The sequence below is a fragment of the Littorina saxatilis genome, linkage group LG15 (assembly GCF_037325665.1).
Source record: "Littorina saxatilis isolate snail1 linkage group LG15, US_GU_Lsax_2.0, whole genome shotgun sequence".
Lineage (NCBI taxonomy): Eukaryota > Metazoa > Mollusca > Gastropoda > Littorinimorpha > Littorinidae > Littorina > Littorina saxatilis.
In genome coordinates this window covers 20,946,204-20,965,007 of record NC_090259.1, presented here as the reverse complement: position 1 = coordinate 20,965,007, position 18,804 = coordinate 20,946,204, and the positions used below count along the sequence as shown (strand labels likewise).

At 43.0% G+C, this 18,804-nt stretch overlaps 2 protein-coding genes across 3 annotated transcripts in view; one reads left to right on the top strand and one right to left on the bottom strand.

The window, feature by feature from the left end:
- Positions 1-8,132, top strand: part of LOC138948793 (ubiquitin-associated domain-containing protein 1-like) — a 20,808-nt gene extending 12,676 nt beyond the window's left edge. Inside the window, exons 6-10 of the mRNA XM_070320409.1 lie at positions 1,426-1,540; positions 3,267-3,398; positions 4,972-5,058; positions 5,548-5,686; positions 7,720-8,132. Coding sequence (XP_070176510.1) covers positions 1,426-1,540; positions 3,267-3,398; positions 4,972-5,058; positions 5,548-5,686; positions 7,720-8,078 — 832 coding nt within the window. The 3' untranslated portion in view covers positions 8,079-8,132. The remainder of the gene's footprint in view (positions 1-1,425; positions 1,541-3,266; positions 3,399-4,971; positions 5,059-5,547; positions 5,687-7,719) is intronic.
- A 5,219-nt stretch (positions 8,133-13,351) lies between these two features.
- The window catches only part of LOC138948792 (folylpolyglutamate synthase, mitochondrial-like), a 324,370-nt gene continuing 318,917 nt past the window's right edge, over positions 13,352-18,804 (bottom strand). For both annotated transcript variants that reach the window (XM_070320407.1, XM_070320408.1), the window contains exons 12-15: positions 18,212-18,264; positions 16,232-16,307; positions 15,872-15,941; positions 13,352-14,367 (exon numbers count right to left, since the gene is read on the bottom strand). In XM_070320407.1, coding sequence (XP_070176508.1) covers positions 14,033-14,367; positions 15,872-15,941; positions 16,232-16,307; positions 18,212-18,264 — 534 coding nt within the window. In that variant the 3' untranslated portion in view covers positions 13,352-14,032. The remainder of the gene's footprint in view (positions 14,368-15,871; positions 15,942-16,231; positions 16,308-18,211; positions 18,265-18,804) is intronic.

Sequence of the window (18,804 nt, the reverse complement as noted above, 5' to 3'; positions counted from 1 at the left end):
AAGGTCACCGCGAGGGTGTGTCCTTCTCAGCTTTGAGGGGACAACCTTACGCACGGATCTTTTCAGGACATTAGCATTTCCTTCCAAGAAAAAAGGGGGGGGGGAGCTTGTCTTTCCCTTGGCTCGCCAGGGTTATTAATCCAAGGCTTGGGTCTATTCCTGTGCTGTTTTTTACGGCTAGGAGATTGGAAGAAGTGCTGAGCACAGCTTACTGGATCTCTGAGGTTGTCTCTTACGCTTTTTGCCTGAGATTCATCTCGGCTGTCAATCAGGACTTTCCTCGGTTCCCTCACTGCCTTTTGGCAGTGGGCCAGCCCTGGTAAGGGCTTTTGAGTCGGTTAGATTTTCTTTCCCACTGGGACCGTCCTGACTCTTTGGCAGCGGTCCAGTTTTTTGGCAAGGTTTTTTGAGTGAGTTAGATTTTCTTTCCCACCGCCTTGTTGTTGTAATCTGCTACATGTGATTCGGAGTAGGAATATGTAATTTAATCAAAAATTTTATTGTAAATTTTCATTTAATAAATATACCTACCCGAATCACATGGTATATTCCCTCCCGCCAACCCCGCTTTTGATTTGGAGAATTTTATTCTTTAGGTCGAATGATATGAACCACGTGTTCAGTAGCAGTACTGACGTGGCATGCACGATGGGAGGTAACTCCCCGGGTGTATGGTCATTACCATGGCTACGTTTACACTTTTTGTGGTTGGGGTTGCTTCCCTTAGACGGTTAGCCTTTTCAGAACCTGGCATCTCCGATTGTGTCAATGCTACATGTGATTCGGGTAGGTATATTTATTAAATGAAAATTTACAATAAAATTTTTGATTTTTGGAGGTCTGAAATGGGGGATGGTTTTACGCCAGACATTCAATAAAAGGTGTGACATTGAGGTTATTGTACATGTATATATATACTTAATGTGTGCTTTACTGACTCACCTGAGTAATCAGTTTGTCTTTGTAATGAGCAATGTCTCTCCCAAAGGCTGCCTGCCAGACAATTTGAAAGAATTCCTGTGGGTAATATGTTAGTTTTCCCTGACCAAATCCAAAAACAAAGAGACTGCCAACGTTCCAAAATTCAGAATAAAAAACCCCAAGAAAAATAGGTTGCTGGAACGTTTGTTATTGACAAAACAATACATTCACAGATATTTCCCTCACCAGTTTTGGTTTGAGTGTTGCTCAAAAACCTTACAACTCACGAAGGCTCTTTGCCTAGTTTGGTGCTTATTTCTCATTGAATTTTGTGCATTTTGAAAGTTATTTTGAATGCTGTGATTCTCAAAATCTCACAGTAATCGATTCTAAAAATGTCACAGAAGCTAATGAAAAATGCTGTCTCAGAATGTGGATTTGTTGTGTGTTATGATAAACAGAATATGGACTTGTTGTGTCTTATGATGAATTGTTCTGTTTCAGAATGGCGGTGATGGCAGCCATGGACTGGCTGTTCCAGAATGAAAATGATCCCGACATTGACACCCCTCTGCCAGAATTGGATGAAGCTGCCTCAGCAGCCACACAGGAACCAACTGTAAGTACAGTGGAACCCCCCATTAAGACCCCACCCCCCCCCAATTTAAGACCTCCCCCCTTTTAAGATCTTGCGTTTTCAGACTTTCTGTTCATAACCTCTGTAAATGTACAGCAGTCCCTCTCATGAACGGACACCCCTGGGCCATAGCAAAACTGTCCGTACATTGCAGGTGTCCGGTCACGGGAGGGGTGACCACACCACCCCCTCCCCCATACACTCACACAGAGACACACAAACAACAGGATTGAGTCTATGCTAATCACTTCTTGTGGCTACTAAACAATAACAATAAACTCCTAATACTTCTTTAATCGTTCTGTAAAAATGATTTGTATGAAAAGTGTTGAATAGAAGAGATAAAATAAATCCTCAAGGCAGTGAACACACTCACCATGCACTGACATACGAAAGCAGCCACACAAACACAGCACAGAGGAGCGTGTGCAGATGCTTTGCAAGAATAAGCTTGAAAACCAGTTTGAATAAATAGCAGCAGATAGAGCTGCATGTCATAATCATGTAATTTATTTTCTTCTTGTCTGGCTTTATTGACTGCATGCCGATCATGTGGCATGGCAGTGACTTTTCACTCTTCAGTCGGAAATACACTGTACATAACACAGCTCCCACTCTCCCTCACTAATGCCTACCCCAAGCCGTGACAACTGATGCTTGGAAATTGTGTGGAAGAGTACACCTCTCTATTTCTCTCCAATGCTCTTCCTGCTGACATGCAGTGACACCCGGACACCCCACAGAGTTTAGCCAGCTACCCCTCCACCCCCCCCCTCCCTCTCTCTCTCTCTCACTCCCCGCTCCAGCCATGTTCTGTTTTGGGCTGTGGCCAGAGAACTGCACTGTTCACTCAGAGCAAAACCAGTTGACTGTGTTGTAACTTTTGACAAAGCAAGACAACTGAAGGGTTCACAGATTAGGCAACCGACTCACTGGTCAAGGCTGAGGGAAAACAAGAGTATCTTGTCAATGAAAGAGGTTACACACAGACACACAATGCTGAGAACTGTGGCCGGTTTTTCACTCTCTTTCGCTCAGGACCTTCATCGACTGTGGTTTCTGTTGTTTACGTCCAACAGACAAGAATAAAGAGCACAGTGCAGTTTCATGTTGACATCTTCGCATGTACTCCACTCCTGACCAAAACTACCCCCCCTCCTGATGGGTACACGTGCACTCAAGTTATCAGTGACTGTCATCACGCCATTGCGGCCGTGATCTTTGTACCAAGAGCCGGACTGCTCTGTTATCGATTTTGTTGTTGTGAAAATTTGACGATGGTCTGTCCGTACATTGGAGGTATGACCTGCTGTTGGGACCGAAAATTAGTGTCCGCGTCCACGTTTTGCAGGTGTCCGTTTACTTACTTACTGCCTTTCACGCCTGGTGGCGTGTAGGGCAGCAGGTGTCCGTTTAAGGGGGGGCAAATATAGAAGGAAAACACTCCGTGCCGAGCAAATGTGTCCGTACATGTCAGGTGTCCGCTCACGCCGGGGGCCGTACATTGCAGGGACTGCTGTACCCTTATGTTAAGACTCCCTCCTATTTAACACTTTCCACCCCACCTTTGTTGACCAAGTTTTTTTTTTTTTTTAGCTGAGACCAGCTGTGCTGCAGCAGGTCACTCAGAATTATAGTGACTGTGTAGAAACTGTGTATCAACACGCTGGAATGCAGCTTACGTTTTTGTATGTTTTATGTTAAAAAGGCAATGTCGGGAGCGGAAGGGAGCACATCGCCGACAGAAGGAGAATCGACGTCAGGCGGCCTTCCTCACTACACCAATATCCTGGACACCATCCGCGCCTTCAAGAAGCGAGAGTTCAGGGCAAACCCCAGGGTGTGTATGAATGCATGAATATTCTCATGATAATGTGGACTGTTGGTCAAACAATTTTTAATTTCTGTTTACATGATCAGGAAATTTACATACATTTATAAATATGTATGCACATAAATTTATAAATACAGTGGAACCCCTCTCTAGCGACCTTGAAAATGTTGACAAAAATCGGTCCTTATGGAGGGGGGTCCTTACAGAGGGAGGGGGCAGGGTCAGGGGGCCACAAAGAAAGTCACCTCAGATTTTCTTAAAAAAGAAAACAGAGAAGTTTGAGTTGCTGATGACCGTTTCCTCAAGCAAACTGCTTCGATTTCATGTTTGACATTGTCGATGGTGTCCACCAGTTTTGGTGCATGTAGTACCCTCAGATCTCAGTACCCTGGCCAAGTTTCCTCTCAAGACATCAACGAGAGCGCGACATAGGTTAAACTCCCCATAGGTTAAACTCGGTCACTGACCCGGGTGCAGGACGTGTTTCCTCTCTCAGATATGAAAGGGGAACCACCTCTCGTAGCTAAAACTGGGTCAATGACCCCTGGGAAGAAGGTCAGTGTCTTTTAACAAGGCCACCCAGCTATCACAATGGACCTGCCTTTGATCTCGATGATTGGTTTGTGATGTTTACTCAGCCCACCCAACCATCACACCTCTCAGCGGTTTAGTGCCTTTGCTTACGCGAGACGGTTATAACTGGTTATAACCGGTTTGTCAGTGATGCGTTACGCTCACCGAGAGTCTTGGCTTTGTCTGACCACAGGCGGAAGGTATCGTTCACTGGACCACTACTTCCATAGAGAGTAGTCTTTTCTATGGAAGTAGTGGTCCAGTGAACGATACCTTCCGCCTGTGGTCTGACAAAGTCGTTGCACAAGCTGTTAGGTCGGTCCTTAGACGTTAGAACGGGGTGGTCGCTACACTGGTGACAACTATATAAGGAAACACATCGGTTAAAAAAAAAAGGGTCGTTGTGGCGGGGTAGTCCTTAGAGAGGGGGGTCTTAGAGAGGGGTTCCACTGTATGTATACCCTGTTGAGAGTCATCATACTCTTCGTCTTGCATTTCTAGCCCAGTGCAGAAAAAATGGCTTGTGTTTTGTTTTTGCTTGTCTTATGCAAGCATACCACAATCATGAGAATGAAAGACATTGTTTTAGGAGCTCATTATTCAGTGATGAATGGAAACAAGAACTTGATTGAAGGGAAGCAACTTGGTTGTAATTATGTCTTCTCGTTTTTGATCCGAAGCTTTGTATTCGGATGCACTTCTTTAGAAGTATATTGTTTTCTGCAAAGAGTCATTGTCAACAAATTGTTTGGCTTTACTGATGGAGGGTTGCAACGTCATTCATTTTCACTTGGTATTTTGCACAGTTAAGACTGATCAAATGCTTTTCTTTTACTTTTCTCTTGTGGATTCTATTGTCAGATTTCAAAAGGGTTTTGGAGTTGTGTATTTCCTGTGATCCCCTTTTTTCTTTTAGCAACTTGTTTATAGTTGTTGTTTTAAAAAACAGAAATCTGGAAACTTAATGTTTTTTATGTACATTTTCTTTTCTTTTATTCTTCCACAGGCATTGCAGAGGCTAATCGAGATGGGATTTGGTGAGACCGAGTCAGTGGAGGCGCTACGGATGTTTCGTAATGATCAGGATGCTGCTGTAAGTGTGTGTGTGTGTGTGTGTTTCTGTTTCCAGTTATTGATAGTCTGAACAGATTTTGTTCTGGAGAGAGCGCTATACGTACTTCTGAGAAGAGCTGAATGCTTGCATGTAAATACTTCAAAGTGTGTGTGTGTGTTTGTTTTTGTGTGGGTGTGTGCATGTGCGTGTGTGTGTGCAACTGTCTGCTTTCTGTTACTGAAAGTCGGACAAGTTTTGGTTCTGGAGAGAGCGAGAGAGGTACTTCTGAGAAGGATGAGCTGAATGCTTGCATGTGAACATTTCAAAGTGCACCATGGAATATGAAAATGGTGGGACCATTATATGAAGGAGATTTGCAACCCAACCAACCAGCCCTCCAAGCGATCAAGAAAGGAAGAACGATGCTGTAAATGGTAGATTCTATGCAAACATACCTGAAATATTATAAACCCCTGCAATGTTTGATGCCGTCTTTATGAATTGAAAAATGCATATGTTTGTTTGCAGTGTGACTGGTTGTTAGGAGACCGGAGAGAAAGAGCAGCTGTGGTGGAGGAGGGGTTAGATCCGTCATCACTGGTCTATCAGGCCATCATGGAAAACCCCACCGTACAGCTGGGCCTCAACAACCCTAGATGCCTGCTTGGTACGATATAACCTTTATTTGTTCATTAGGCAAAAAAAATAAAATAGTCTGTTTATGGTATCCCGACCGACCCTATTTTTTCGCGGGACCCTAGACTTTTTGTTGGCATTTGGGGGGAAAAAAAGTTTTAAAAAAAAGTCTTTGTTTTTTGATAAAATAACTTGAAAATATGGTTTTTTTTAGAAAAAAAAATCCTGACCTACCGACCCTATTTGTTTTGCTTATGTTACCGTACACAGACTTTTTGTGTGTGTGGCCTTATCAGATACAGTGGTCTCTCAGTAATGTTCGTCCAACAATTCAATCAGGCTAGGTGTTGAAAGAGCTGGGAGGTATAAAACAAAGATCAATTCAAAGACTTTATGCAGAGAAATGGAATAAAGGGAGTTAAAGGGAGTAAGTACCAAGTGCTTAACTTTACATGTGCTTAACTTTACATGTGCTCAACTTTACATGTGCTTTAACTTTACATGTGCATCCTATTGTGTTTTGAACATCTTTTTCTCTTGGTAAAGGCAGTCAAATTCAAAGTATAACGATTTATTTTAGGCATTGCTTGATTGGGACTGGGTGGCCGAGTGGTAACGCACTTGCGCTCGGAAGCGAGAGGTTGCGTGTTCAGGCCTGGGTCAGGCCGCAATTTTCTCCCCCCTTTCCTAACCTAGGTGGTGGGTTCAAGTGCTAGTCTTTCGGATGAGACGAAAAACCGAGGTCCCTTCGTGTACACTACATTGGGGTGTGCACGTTAAAGATCCCACGATTGACAAAAGGGTCTTTCCTGGCAAAATTGTATAGGCATAGATAAAAATGTCCACCAAATACCCGTGTGACTTGGAATAAAGTGTAAAAAATTCTATCTCACACGGCATTAAGTCTCAGGGCTTGGAAACATGAATACACGCATGCAGGAAAAAAAAAAAAAAAGGGTAGCGCCGTATACTGTATGGCAGCTCGCTTTCCCCAGGGAGAAAGCAGCCCGAATTTCTGTGAGGTTACCCTCATGGACTATATAAAAATCTTATCCTTATCCTTTAGATGTTTTGAAATGAAGTTAACACTGTTTCTCAGAATATACAGAACACATATGCTTCACACTTCATGAAGTTTTGGCTGTGAGAATCGACTACAGTTAAACCCCTCTTTGAAGACGTAAACAAATCTGGTCTTAAAAGGGAGGGAGTCCTACAAAGTAGGTAAACATACAGACGTTATGAACAGAAATCTGAAACAGTAGGGTCTTAACACTTTCTACCCCAACTATGTTGACCAAGTTTTTTTTAGCCGAGACCAGCTGTGCTGCAGCAGGTCACTCAGAATTGTAGTAACTGTGTAGTAACTGTGTATCAACACGCTGGAATGCAGGCGTTAGATGGACGTTACAGGAAGCGACTGAAGCTAACAGTCTGAGCGGATATATCCGTACCTGGTCAGATATAGAGCCATATGAGTGGGTACGGATATATCCGTACCTTGGAGACAATGAGTTAAGGGGTGGGAGAGATAGGGGGGTGTCTAAAAATCAAGGGGTGGTAAAAGGGGCATCCCAATGTACCATATAGCTGGCGGGCGCAGTGGCGAGGTGGTAAGACATCGGCCTCCTAATCGGGAGGTCCTGAGTTCGAATCCCGGTTGCTGCCGCCTGGTGGGTTAAAAGTGGAGATTTTTCTGATCTCCCAGGTCGACTTATGTGCAGACCTGCTAGTGGCTTAACCCCCTTCATGTGTACACGCAAGCACAAGACCAAGTACGCACGGAAAAGATCCTGTAATTCCTGTCAGAGTTCGGTGGGTTAAAGAAACACGAAAATACCCAGCATGCCTCACCCGAAATCGGCGTATGCTGCCTGAATGGCAGGGTGAAAACGGTCATACACGTAAAAATCCACTCGTGCTAAAAACATGAGTGAACGTGGGAGTCTAAGCCCATGAACAAAGAAGAAGTACCATATAGCTTATACTTGCTGTCAGTTCCAATAACTTCTGTCATGTTGACCCCAGGCAGCTGTGAAATAAACTTCTTTATCTTTTCAACAGCCTTCCTTCAAATGCTGGAGAATCCGATAGCAGCAAACCAGTGGTTGAACGACCCGGAAACAGGACCCATCCTTATGCAAGTCTCTAGGATTTATCAGATGCGGCTAGACGGAGAACGAGCCCCTTTGTCCTCATCTTCTTCTACTGCCACCACCCCAGCTACCACCACTGCCAACACAACAACCACAGCATCTTTATCCAACGGAGCTGCGTCCACGCCAACAGCATCGTCGTCTGTTCCGCCAGCGTCGACAAATCTGCACTCAACAGGTTCTACAACACCGGGTACCCAAGCTTCCAGTAACACCACGTCAAATGCAGCTACCACCAAACGGACACCTGCGTCTGGCTCCAGATGATGCCGATTTGTAGTGTAGACTTTTTTTTGGTGGTAATCTCTTGGGGTTGAAAGGGGTGGGGAGGTGGGAATGGGGGTGTGGGGGTCGGTGAGTGGGTGGGTGGGTGGGGTGTCCAGGTTCTTTATCATAGTGCCAGCATGTACAGAAGTTGTGTTTAATCTCCTGTGGAATCTTCTTTTCTTGGTTTTTGGCTCACGTAAGTGTAGCCTATGCGATCGTAACTTTGTCTGTCTGTGCGTGCGTGCGTGCGTGCGTCTGTGCGTGTGTATGTCTGTGGTAGAAACTCTAACATTTGAAGACGTCACATTACATTGACGTCACATTATGACGTAAGAGGGTTAGACGTCACGCGAAGGAAGTACTGACAGTCTCGGTCATTATTATTTTGAGCGCGCCGAGACTAGTTGGCAGTCGTGTCCTTGTAAGTAGGCTACATGCAGACAGACAGATCTAGATCTAGTGTCTCGCTTTCTTGCACAGTTTCACCTATGCTCTTTCTGTGTGTGTGTGTGTGTGTGTGTGTGTGTGTGTGTGTGTGTGTGTGTGTGTGTGTGTGTGTGTGTGTGTGTGTGTGTGTGTGTGTGTGTGTGATTGAGTTTGTGTTACTGTTTGTCGATTTCTTACGTGAGCCTTGATGGCTTCGCCTCTTGTTCCTTTTTGACTCACATGCGAAGCAAAAGTGAGTCTATGTACTCACCCGAGTCGTCCGTCCGTCCGTCCGTCCGGAAAACTTTAACGTTGGATATTTCTTGGACACTATTCAGTCTATCAGTACCAAATTTGGCAAGATGGTGTATGATGACAAGGCCCCAAAAAACATACATAGCATCTTGACCTTGCCTCAAGGTCAAGGTCGCAGGGGCCATAAATGTTGTCTAGAAAATATTTTTCACATTTTTCCCATTTTCTCTGAAGTTTTTGAGATTCAATACCTCACCTATATATGATATATAGGGCAAAGTAAGCCCCATCTTTTGATACCAGTTTGGTTTACCTTGCTTCAAGGTCAAGGTCACAGGAGCTCTTCAAAGTTGGATTGTATACATATTTTGAAGTGACCTTGACCCTGAACTATGGAAGATAACTGTTTCAAACTTAAAAATTATGTGGGGCACATGTTATGCTTTCATCATGAGACACATTTGGTCACATATGATCAAGGTCAAGGTCACTTTGACCCTTATGAAATGTGACCAAAATAAGGTAGTGAACCACTAAAAGTGACCATATCTCATGGTAGAAAGAGCCAATAAGCACCATTGTACTTCCTATGTCTTGAATTAACAGCTTTGTGTTGCATGACCTTGGATGACCTTGACCTTGGGTCAAGGTCACATTATTTTGGTAGGAAAAATGTGTAAAGCAGGTCTTAGTGTATGATGTCATTGCTAGGTTTAGTCAAGGTCAAGCATGTGAGTCGTATGGGCTTTGCCCTTCTTGTTTTGGAGTTTTTTTTGTCAGGTGTCAGCGGGGGGGGGGGGGGGGGGGGGGGGGGGTGGGGGGGGGGGGGGGGGGGTGGGAGAGTACACAGGTTGGCATTATGGTGCCAGCATATTTTTTATATATATACAAAACTTTGGTTTCATTTTAAGTGAAAGATTTCACAAAGAGTGGCATTAGGGAGACGGGGTCGGGAGGAATGTATGACTTGTAATAATATAGTGCCAGAATGTATAGAACATGGTTTTGGTGTCTTAATTGTGAACGATACCACTGAAGATAGGGCGTTCAGATCGGCTCGACTTCACCAAATGTGACCCTCCACCACGAAATGAGTCGCATGTCACCTTTGCATGATTTTCATATTTTTACATTTTCCTAAAGTGTTTTTTATGCTCTATCCAGTGGTGAAAACCGTTTTAGAAAAGAGCGAAAACTGTTTGAGTTATAAGCCTGTGACTAAGGTGACCCTCACACTGTTACCATACACTCCCCGGACTTATATTAAGCCTAGCGCAGAACCGCGCGAGGTGACATGCGACTCATTTCGTGGTGGAGGGTCACAAATATCCATCACTTTTGCAAGAGAGACTGTGTCAGTGTGTCACTATGAATGTTGTGTATAAGACTGAATTTGCATGCTTTGATTTTTTTCTTCTTTTGTTTTGAGTTCTATGTGTTTTATGATTGTTTTGAATGGTGTTAAGTTGCCTGTGGCAAGTGATGCACACTTTCTTTTCTGGCTAGCCAAGGCTTCTTTTGAAGCACATGTTCTTTTGCTTTGCAATGACAGTATAGTAGCACAGTTTGCGAGAAACTTAGGATCCAGTAGTATCAATTGATAACTAGCTCTATCTGCTTGCGCTTAATTTGTACTCAATTCTTTGTTTTTCAGAAATGTATGCCTTCTGGAATCTTAACTTAAACATCCTCGATTATTTTGATTGATCTTCCTCTGTCCTTTTGTCTTTTGGGCTTCTGCACTTTGGTTCCTCTTTGAGTCATCTGATTTGCTTTTAGTCAAAGAGGCCAACTTCAAGTCAAAAGTGGCGTGGTGGTAAGACGTCCGCCTCCTAATCGGAAGGTCGTGAGTTCAAATCCCGGTCGCTGCCGCCTGGCGGGTCAAAAGTGGAGATTTTTGCGATCTCCCAGGTCAACTTATGTGCAGACCTGCTAGTGACTTAACCCCCTTCGTGTGTACACGCAAGCACAAGACCAAGTGCGCACGGAAAAGATCCTGTAATCCATGTCAGAGTTCGGTGGGTTATAAAAACACGAAAATACCCAGCATGCCTACTCAAGCGCCATTAAAAGTCAGAATGTTGACCCTGGGCGTCTAATGGAAGAACAAGAAGAAAAGTGTGCTTAACTTTAAGTGAAATTCTAGCTTTTCAGGATTGTTCGAACTTTACCAGCGGCAGTTGAAACTGAATTTCTAATCTTCTGTGTGTGCCACACTGCATTACTACAACTTTTAGATGAGCTAGAGAGCTGTGATGTAATTGCCTAATAGCTTTGTTTTATTGACTATATATATACAAATGCTGGTCTTAGATCTTTTGTAATGAGCATGGACTGTTGAGAAAAGTGGATGCGAGTGTGAATTTTTACTGTACAGCAGAGTTGTGATAACTATACACTTGCACTCTTCTGTACACTACTTGAAGAGCAAAAAAGTGTATATTAAATATACAAGATCTGTTATCTTTGTTTGACAGATTTTGTTTGTCGCTGGGAAATGTCAGAATGAGATGTTGTCTTATGTTCATTTGACTTGCACTGAAATAGTATTAGTACATACGTGAGATTGTTACATAACACATTTCTGTGTTGCACCGAGAACACTATATATTTGAACACATGCACAAAAACAACCTTGTAAAATAAGAGAAGTAAATACACAGTCACCGACACTCGCATAGAAATAAACTCTTGATTCTTGATGTGATAAAACCACTTGGTAATGGTGCTTATTCATGTTTCTCTCTCCTTGCTAACTATATGTGTGATCATTAAATTGAAATGAATTGCATAGTGCGTTTTCCAAGGAGGAGGCAGTGACATTTTGGTTTTGCATTTAAACCACTAACTCTGTTGTTACCATGAGAGAAGAAATTAAAGAAGGAAGAGGCTGCAGCATCAAGTTTATATGAAAATGGAATTTTTGCGTTGTGTGTAGTTTTTATGTAACAGGGTTTTCCTTCCTTTTCAGAGCCCCAATGATGTCAATTGTCATTAATATTTAAAAAAATTATCTAAAATACAGATCGACTGCTATTGAGACACACAAAAGAGTTCCTCACTAACCGTGACAAAGCCTAGATAACTGTCAAATATTTGTCTTTGGTGGCCTCTTATTTTCTCATTCATCACTTAATTGTCATTTATGGAAAACCCTAACAAGGGTTGCACGTTACATCAAAAGATGCCTCAACAAAGTTCTGTTTGGGTTCAGAAAAAATGTGCAGAGCTCAAATAAAAAGCGCAGTTAAACTTTTTCAGTGATGCAGAAAGTAAGTGCCAGACGTCTTAAAGGCACAATAAGCCTCCCGTAAACCATCACAGATACGGTGAGGCTTTTACACACAGTACAAACACCCTTCCATTTAAACACTCACCGCTTGAGAACATCCTAGGTGCCCTCCGTAAAGAGCGAGCAATTTTCAAAGAATTTATTTTTGCGTGGTTTATCTTACCCCTGAGCCATCGTGAACCCGTGTTATCCAGTTTTCCTTTTTTACAATGTTGTCGTCAGTTTGTAATTCGCTGTGAGCTTATCTGCAATAACACGTTATTATGTACCTCTGACTATGCACGAAACAAACGGCTGTGGTTCACAAGAACTCTAGCGATGGCTTTTGACTGTTCAGAGGAACTGGCGATATGCATAAACCGTCGTCTGCTACGAGAACCACGACCTTGCGTGACCCTGCTTCCGGGCTTTTCTTTTTTCAAACTTTCAAAACTTCGAATTGTACTGATCTTGTTTTGATGAAAAAAGAATTCTTTTATGATTTAAGAATGTTTGTGTAACAAGCTGTCAATTTATTATTTAGATTTTAAAAGTTAGGTCTAGCGCCAAAACGCACCACGGTCCGATTGTGTGAGGAGACAATCCGCAAAATTAATTCTTTGAAAATTGCTCGCTCTTTACGTAGGGCACCTAGGATGTTCCCGTTCGGTGAGCGTTCAAATGGAAGGGTGTTTGTACTGTGTGTAAAAGCCTGACAGTATCTGTGATGGTTTACGGGAGGCTTACTGTGCCTTTAAATGTTACAATTCTCATGCAGTGGAAACCCCCTCTTAAAACCTCAACTAATCCGAGAAAAGAAGGCCACGAAGGAATGGACTCTTAAAACAGAAAACTGAATAAAAACTGGAGTCTTATTTTTGATCAAAAACCTGGAGTTAAAGGTTTCTGCAAAATTCACTGTCCTCACTGAAGGAAATGCACTGTGCCTATCTGTGTTAATGTTATATGAGCGCTTTTGAATTTCTGCTTTGCCTCCAGCTGCACTAAGGAGACTAATTTGTGTGAACTTGAATGATATTAGGCTTGACTACAATAAACTAATACCTTGGATTCATGTTTTTGTTGTTATTAACGGAAGAATGTTGTTTGAACACTTAATTTTTTTAATGTTTTTATTTATATAGTTTGTTGAACATTGTTTCTTCTTGTAAGTATATAGTAAACAGTGACATTACGTTACGTCCCCTCCCCCCCCCTCTCTCTTCTCCTTCCCCCAAACACACGGACTCGGGCAAATGCATGCACCTAGTACACACCCAAAATTACAGAGGCAGAAATCAAAACAACAAAACTTACTACCTTGTAATTGTACCAGAAAAACATTTTATTCGCAAAGTGATGAATGTTAGCAATCATTCTAACATTTTTCCACATCCTAAACGCATGCACACAGACTTGAAGTAAGGGGGTAGAAAGACAAGATCATTAGGGAATGAAACAATCAAACTGGCTTTCAGAAAGACGGTTGGAAATGTTCAAGCAAAGTGTTAAAAAAAAGTCGTCCGCTTTGTCTTCACTTCGACCACGCCATTTCTTTTCTCGTTTTGTTTTCCCCATTACTTACTTGTCCGCCTATCGCTGGGAAATGTGGGTCATTTTCTTCCATTGGAAAGCTAGCACCAACTGAGTTGTGCTATCCATGTGAGTGCGTGTTTGGATGTAATCTGCCACCTGCACTTCTGTTAGAATGACCGAGGCCTTTTACATGCCACAAAGGATACTGTGTCTCAGTCTGCACATAAAGTTGACCCATGTCCGTCCCTGCCAGGATCCGGACCCGTGACCCGAGGATCATAAGTGTTGTACTGTACCAAGTGAGCTACTCGGCCCCCATTTTCAAGAGAGCTGTGTAGCATGGCATCCTGAAATGGTGGACGGCGCCTTATCGGAGCCATCTATTAGAGAGGTCAACTGAGACATCTTCAAGTGTCACTATATAACTTTAAGTCAGTTTGACATGTAGTGGTGTTCCTTGTAGATGTCATTCCCACAGATCTGGCTTCAGGATGGTCAAAGCTCCACCCACCATCACCAAACTGCCTGTCACGAGAACCTGCACGTGAGTCACACCGCAAGCCATGGGCTCTTCTGAGCACGTGACCCCGCCCTCGCTCTTGTCTTCCAATGAGAGATCAGCTTTTGCCATCTGTTTGAGGGGCGTGTCCATTTCAAGCCCCGCCCACCACAAAGCGGAAACGATGCTGGGGAAGCAACTTGGGATGCAGTGGTCGAGGTTTTCCAGTTGTTTCCAGTCCTCTAACTGTGATTCGGCGATTGTCCTTGATTCTGCTGGGTCCTTTCTTATATCCATTGAATCTGTCAATTAAACAGCTTGATATAGTAAAAGTGATATCAGAGTGATGTTTGAAACCAAAGGAGCTTGTATCAATGCGCTGGTCGATCGAAGTATCCTACTCATAAATCATGGTATAATTCTACAGTAAGAGATAGGGCGGGGATGTAGCTCAGTCGGTAGCGCGCTGGATTTGTATCCAGTTGGCCGCTGTCAGCCTGAGTTCGTCCCCACGTTCGGCGAGAGATTTATTTCTCAGAGTCAACTTTGTGTGCAGACTCTCCTCGGTGTCCGAACACCCCCGTGTGTACACGCAAGCACAAGACCAAGTGCGCACGAAAAAGATCCTGTAATCCATGTCAGAGTTCGGTGGGTTATAGAAACACGAAAATACCCAGCATGCTTCCTCCGAAAGCGGCGTATGGCTGCCTAAATGGCGGGGTAAAAACGGTCATACACGTAAAATTCCACTCGTGCAAAACAAGAGTGTACGTGGGAGTTTCAGCCCACGAACGCAGAAGAAGAAGAAGACGGTAAGAGACAAAGGAGTAGGATGCTTCGATCGAACGACGCTTTGATACAAGCTGCTGTGTTTTAAATGTTAATCTGTTGACTGCACTGTTCATATCAGATCGGCTTAGACACCTTGACGTAACTATATTTGAAGAATTGTAAGTCTCAACCCGCAAGATCCACAACAAGTATGATCATGATACTTTTTATTTTTATTATATGAAGTCTTATATCGCGCGCGTATCTCCAGACTCGGACTCAAGGCGCAGGGATCTATTTATGCCGTGTGAGATGGAATTTTTTTACACAATACATCACGCATTCACATCGACCAGCAGATCGCAGCCATTTCGGCGCATATCCTACTTTTCACGGCCTATTATTCCAAGTCACACGGGTATTTTGGTGGACATTTTTTTTATCTATGCCTATACAATCTTGCCAGGAAAGACCCTTTTGTCAATCGTGGGATCTTTAACGTGCACACCCCAATGTAGTGTACACGAAGGGACCTCGGTTTTTCGTCTCATCTGAAAGACTAGCACTTGAACCCACCACCTAGGTTAGGAAAGGGGGGAGAAAATTGCTAACGCCCTGACCCAGGGTCGAACTCGCAACCTCTCGCTTCCGAGGCAAGTGCGTTCCCACTCGGCCACCCAGTCCTATACGAATTCTTAACAGGCACACTGGAATAAGTCAACTATCGTGTCTTTCACTGTTAGAATAAAGCAAATGAGAAGTAAAACGTTTGCCCTTGGAAGCACTTTAGACAATTCCATATGAACCCAGAAGCTCAAACAAAGGAACAAGCGCATGTTTGAATAAGAGATATTTAACAACTACTCAACACGATGGCAGGGACGAGTATTGAATTTTTAACTTTTTGTTATGGCCTGGTAGCTTGAACAACGTCAGAACTAACAAATACACGAAAAAAGAAAACTGGACAGACAGAGGCTTGGACAGCCCGAGACACTGAGATGGCGGGAGCGATAAGGCAAGCAGACAGCATACCGGGGAACTGTTCTCTAGCGCTGGACGAAACAACGTGAGGGCAGAAGGCTGCTCGACAGAAACCACAGTCCTGTAAAAAAAAGAAGTAGAAGAAGATACACTCACACACACGCACAAACGCACGCACACACGCACACACACACACACACACACGCACACACACACACACGCACACACACACACACACACACACACACACACGTTCTCTTTCTGTGACTGTCTCTCTCTCTCTCTCTCTCTCTCTCTCCGTCTCCGTCTCTCTCTCTCTCTCTCTCTCTCTCTCACTCTCTCTTTCTTTCTTCCTGTCTACTGTTTGTGTTCCTGTCTGCGTATGCATCTTATTTTAGAATCAAAACTCACTGTTAAATAAGGAAAATGATCTACCGCTGACTTGGACTGTTTCATACGGAAAACGAGACTTCGGCAAACTTTCCCCCTGTATAAATAACAAACAAACAAAGACACTGAGAAACAACCCACAAAAAAGGAAAGGTAAATGGAACGTTGAATCATAGACTTGAAGAAACATCCACCAGGGTCACGATCTAATGATCTTTACAGTGGACGAGCAAGATACATACCAGACAAATATTAATGAGGAGAAAGCAGTTAGGTTCAGAAGTTGCTTCTTCGAAAATAGAAAACTATGGCATTGAAATTAGGCCCCGAGCTCTCCCCAATTGTTTTTTCTTCAGACAAAAGGAAACCGAACTTTTGCCGCAAGGACAAGACTTTATAAGGGCACCAAAAGATACAATATTACTGGGATACAGTACCCGCTAAATTACGAGCTAGTCGTGTGACAGAGAGTTTTCTTGCACACGAGACTGTAGATGTTTCACGACGGCTTTAGCCGGAGTGAAACAGCAGCAGTCGAGTGTGCAAGAACACTCTCTGTCACACGACTAGCTCGTAATGGCGATTATGTCTCACAGCTTCAACAGAGGAGAGAACAAACACGTTTTGCGTACTCACGCTTGATAAACCTAAACACAGGAGCAGCCATTGTGGAGAGATCTACTTTTTGACGAAAGTGAACGATCAACTATGAATGACGTCTCGGTATATGTGAATGACGTCACAGTCATCGTCACAGTCTGTATCTTTTGAAGCATTCCATTCTTCATGACGTCTTTCTGTGTCTGCATCCGCGAAATGTTTGTTCTTTCCGGGGTCTTTGTCATCTATGTTCAGAACTCTGTCCTTCTAGTTTCAGACTAACAGGCCTCCTGAGCGAGCCACTTTCCAAGGGAAGCTAAACTCGCGTATGGAAACAGTACTGTAGTCTGGGATGCCGTTTTCGGTATTCTCAGCGTTGAAGAATTTGTAAAGAGAAGACACGACAACAGCAGGAGAAATAAAAGTCGTGTGTGCATTTTGGGGCTTTTGGAGGGACGATTTCGAGTTTGAATCCGTTCTTGCACATGCTCCAAAGCGTGTAACATACATAGAGAATACTACATGGCTTGCTGTGTCGTACCAGATTTACACGAGTTTTTTTTTTAAATATTGAACTGCGAGCGAAAGCGAGCTGTTCACTATTTGAAAAAGCAACGAGTGTAAATCTGGTACGAAACAGCAAGACATGTAGTATTCTGTTTATCCTACATACTGTACTTACGTGTATTTTACTGAAAATGTCCTGCATTCGGGGCAGCTAAATTGAAGACGCTTGTTTTGGAACCTAGATCTCTTCTAAAGCGTCGTGCAATCTATTACGTCAAAGCAAAGAAACGTCACTCTGAAAGTGTGGCGTGACGTGTTAGTTCAAAAAATTCATCGAGGGTAATTAGCGAGCGCAATTTTTTTTTCTATAATGACGTTTGTCTCGGTGACTTTGGCATCATGAGCAGTGGAAAAACAGGTCCCTGCCAGACTTGCTTGACATGACCTCATTTACATGATACACACACGTGTGATTTGAACGATTATTATCTCACGGGTGTCTCTCTCACGTATGTAGGATAAAATCTTGCACACGTTTGCTTTAGTAGTGGCAAAGAAGGAAAGCGTATGTTTTGAAAAGCTATAGTGGTCCCATACACTGTTGGAAAAAATCAAGGAAGAAAAACATTTTTTCAAAGAAACACAACTTTAAAAAAGGGGTATTAGTGCATAATTAAGGTAATCTAACAAACGAAAACAAATACATAAATTAATAATTAAATAGAAAAAAAAGATAAAGAAAAAAAAAAAAAAAAAAAGAAGAAAAAATGAAAGAAAAAAAGGCGTAAATTAAGAAGAAGACGAACAACGATATTACATGTACAACAACATCCACTACCACAACGAAACTATAAATAACCAACAGTGCTGATAACATAAGTAAAGTAAACTCACCCCATTTCCTCTGCTTCCCGTTCGGCCGCGTCTTTGAACCAGGCTACACAATGCTGTAACCAACAACACAATCCCAGCTACATACTGTTGTTACCAAATTAAACATTCTGATTATAAAAAAGTATCGATCAACTGCTGATTTTTTTTATTGGGTATCAGAAATCGTTTCCTTCCTTAAAGGCACAGTCAGCCTCCCGTAAACCACCGCAGACACTGTCAGGCTCGGGGAGCTCAGTCATGGTTTACGGGAGGCTTACTGTGCCTTTAAGCCTGACATAATATATTATAAGCGCGCACATGGGATATGACCGTACTTATGTTTAGTCACATACCAAAAAAATGAATAGTCTTGGTCCCCTATCGGCACTATGGGAATCTTTTTGATGAATTCATTTTGTATAAGCCACTGATGGCTTTTGGGCAAACAATTTCATCACAACATTCTAACTCGTCGTATGTGATATCAAGTGGAAGGTTGGTCTTATATTATATGACCACCACCACCACCACCACCACCACCAGAGGAAAATAAAGAGAAAAGTAGAGACCAACTGGGTGGCCGAGTGGTAACGCACTTGCGCTCGGAAGCGAGA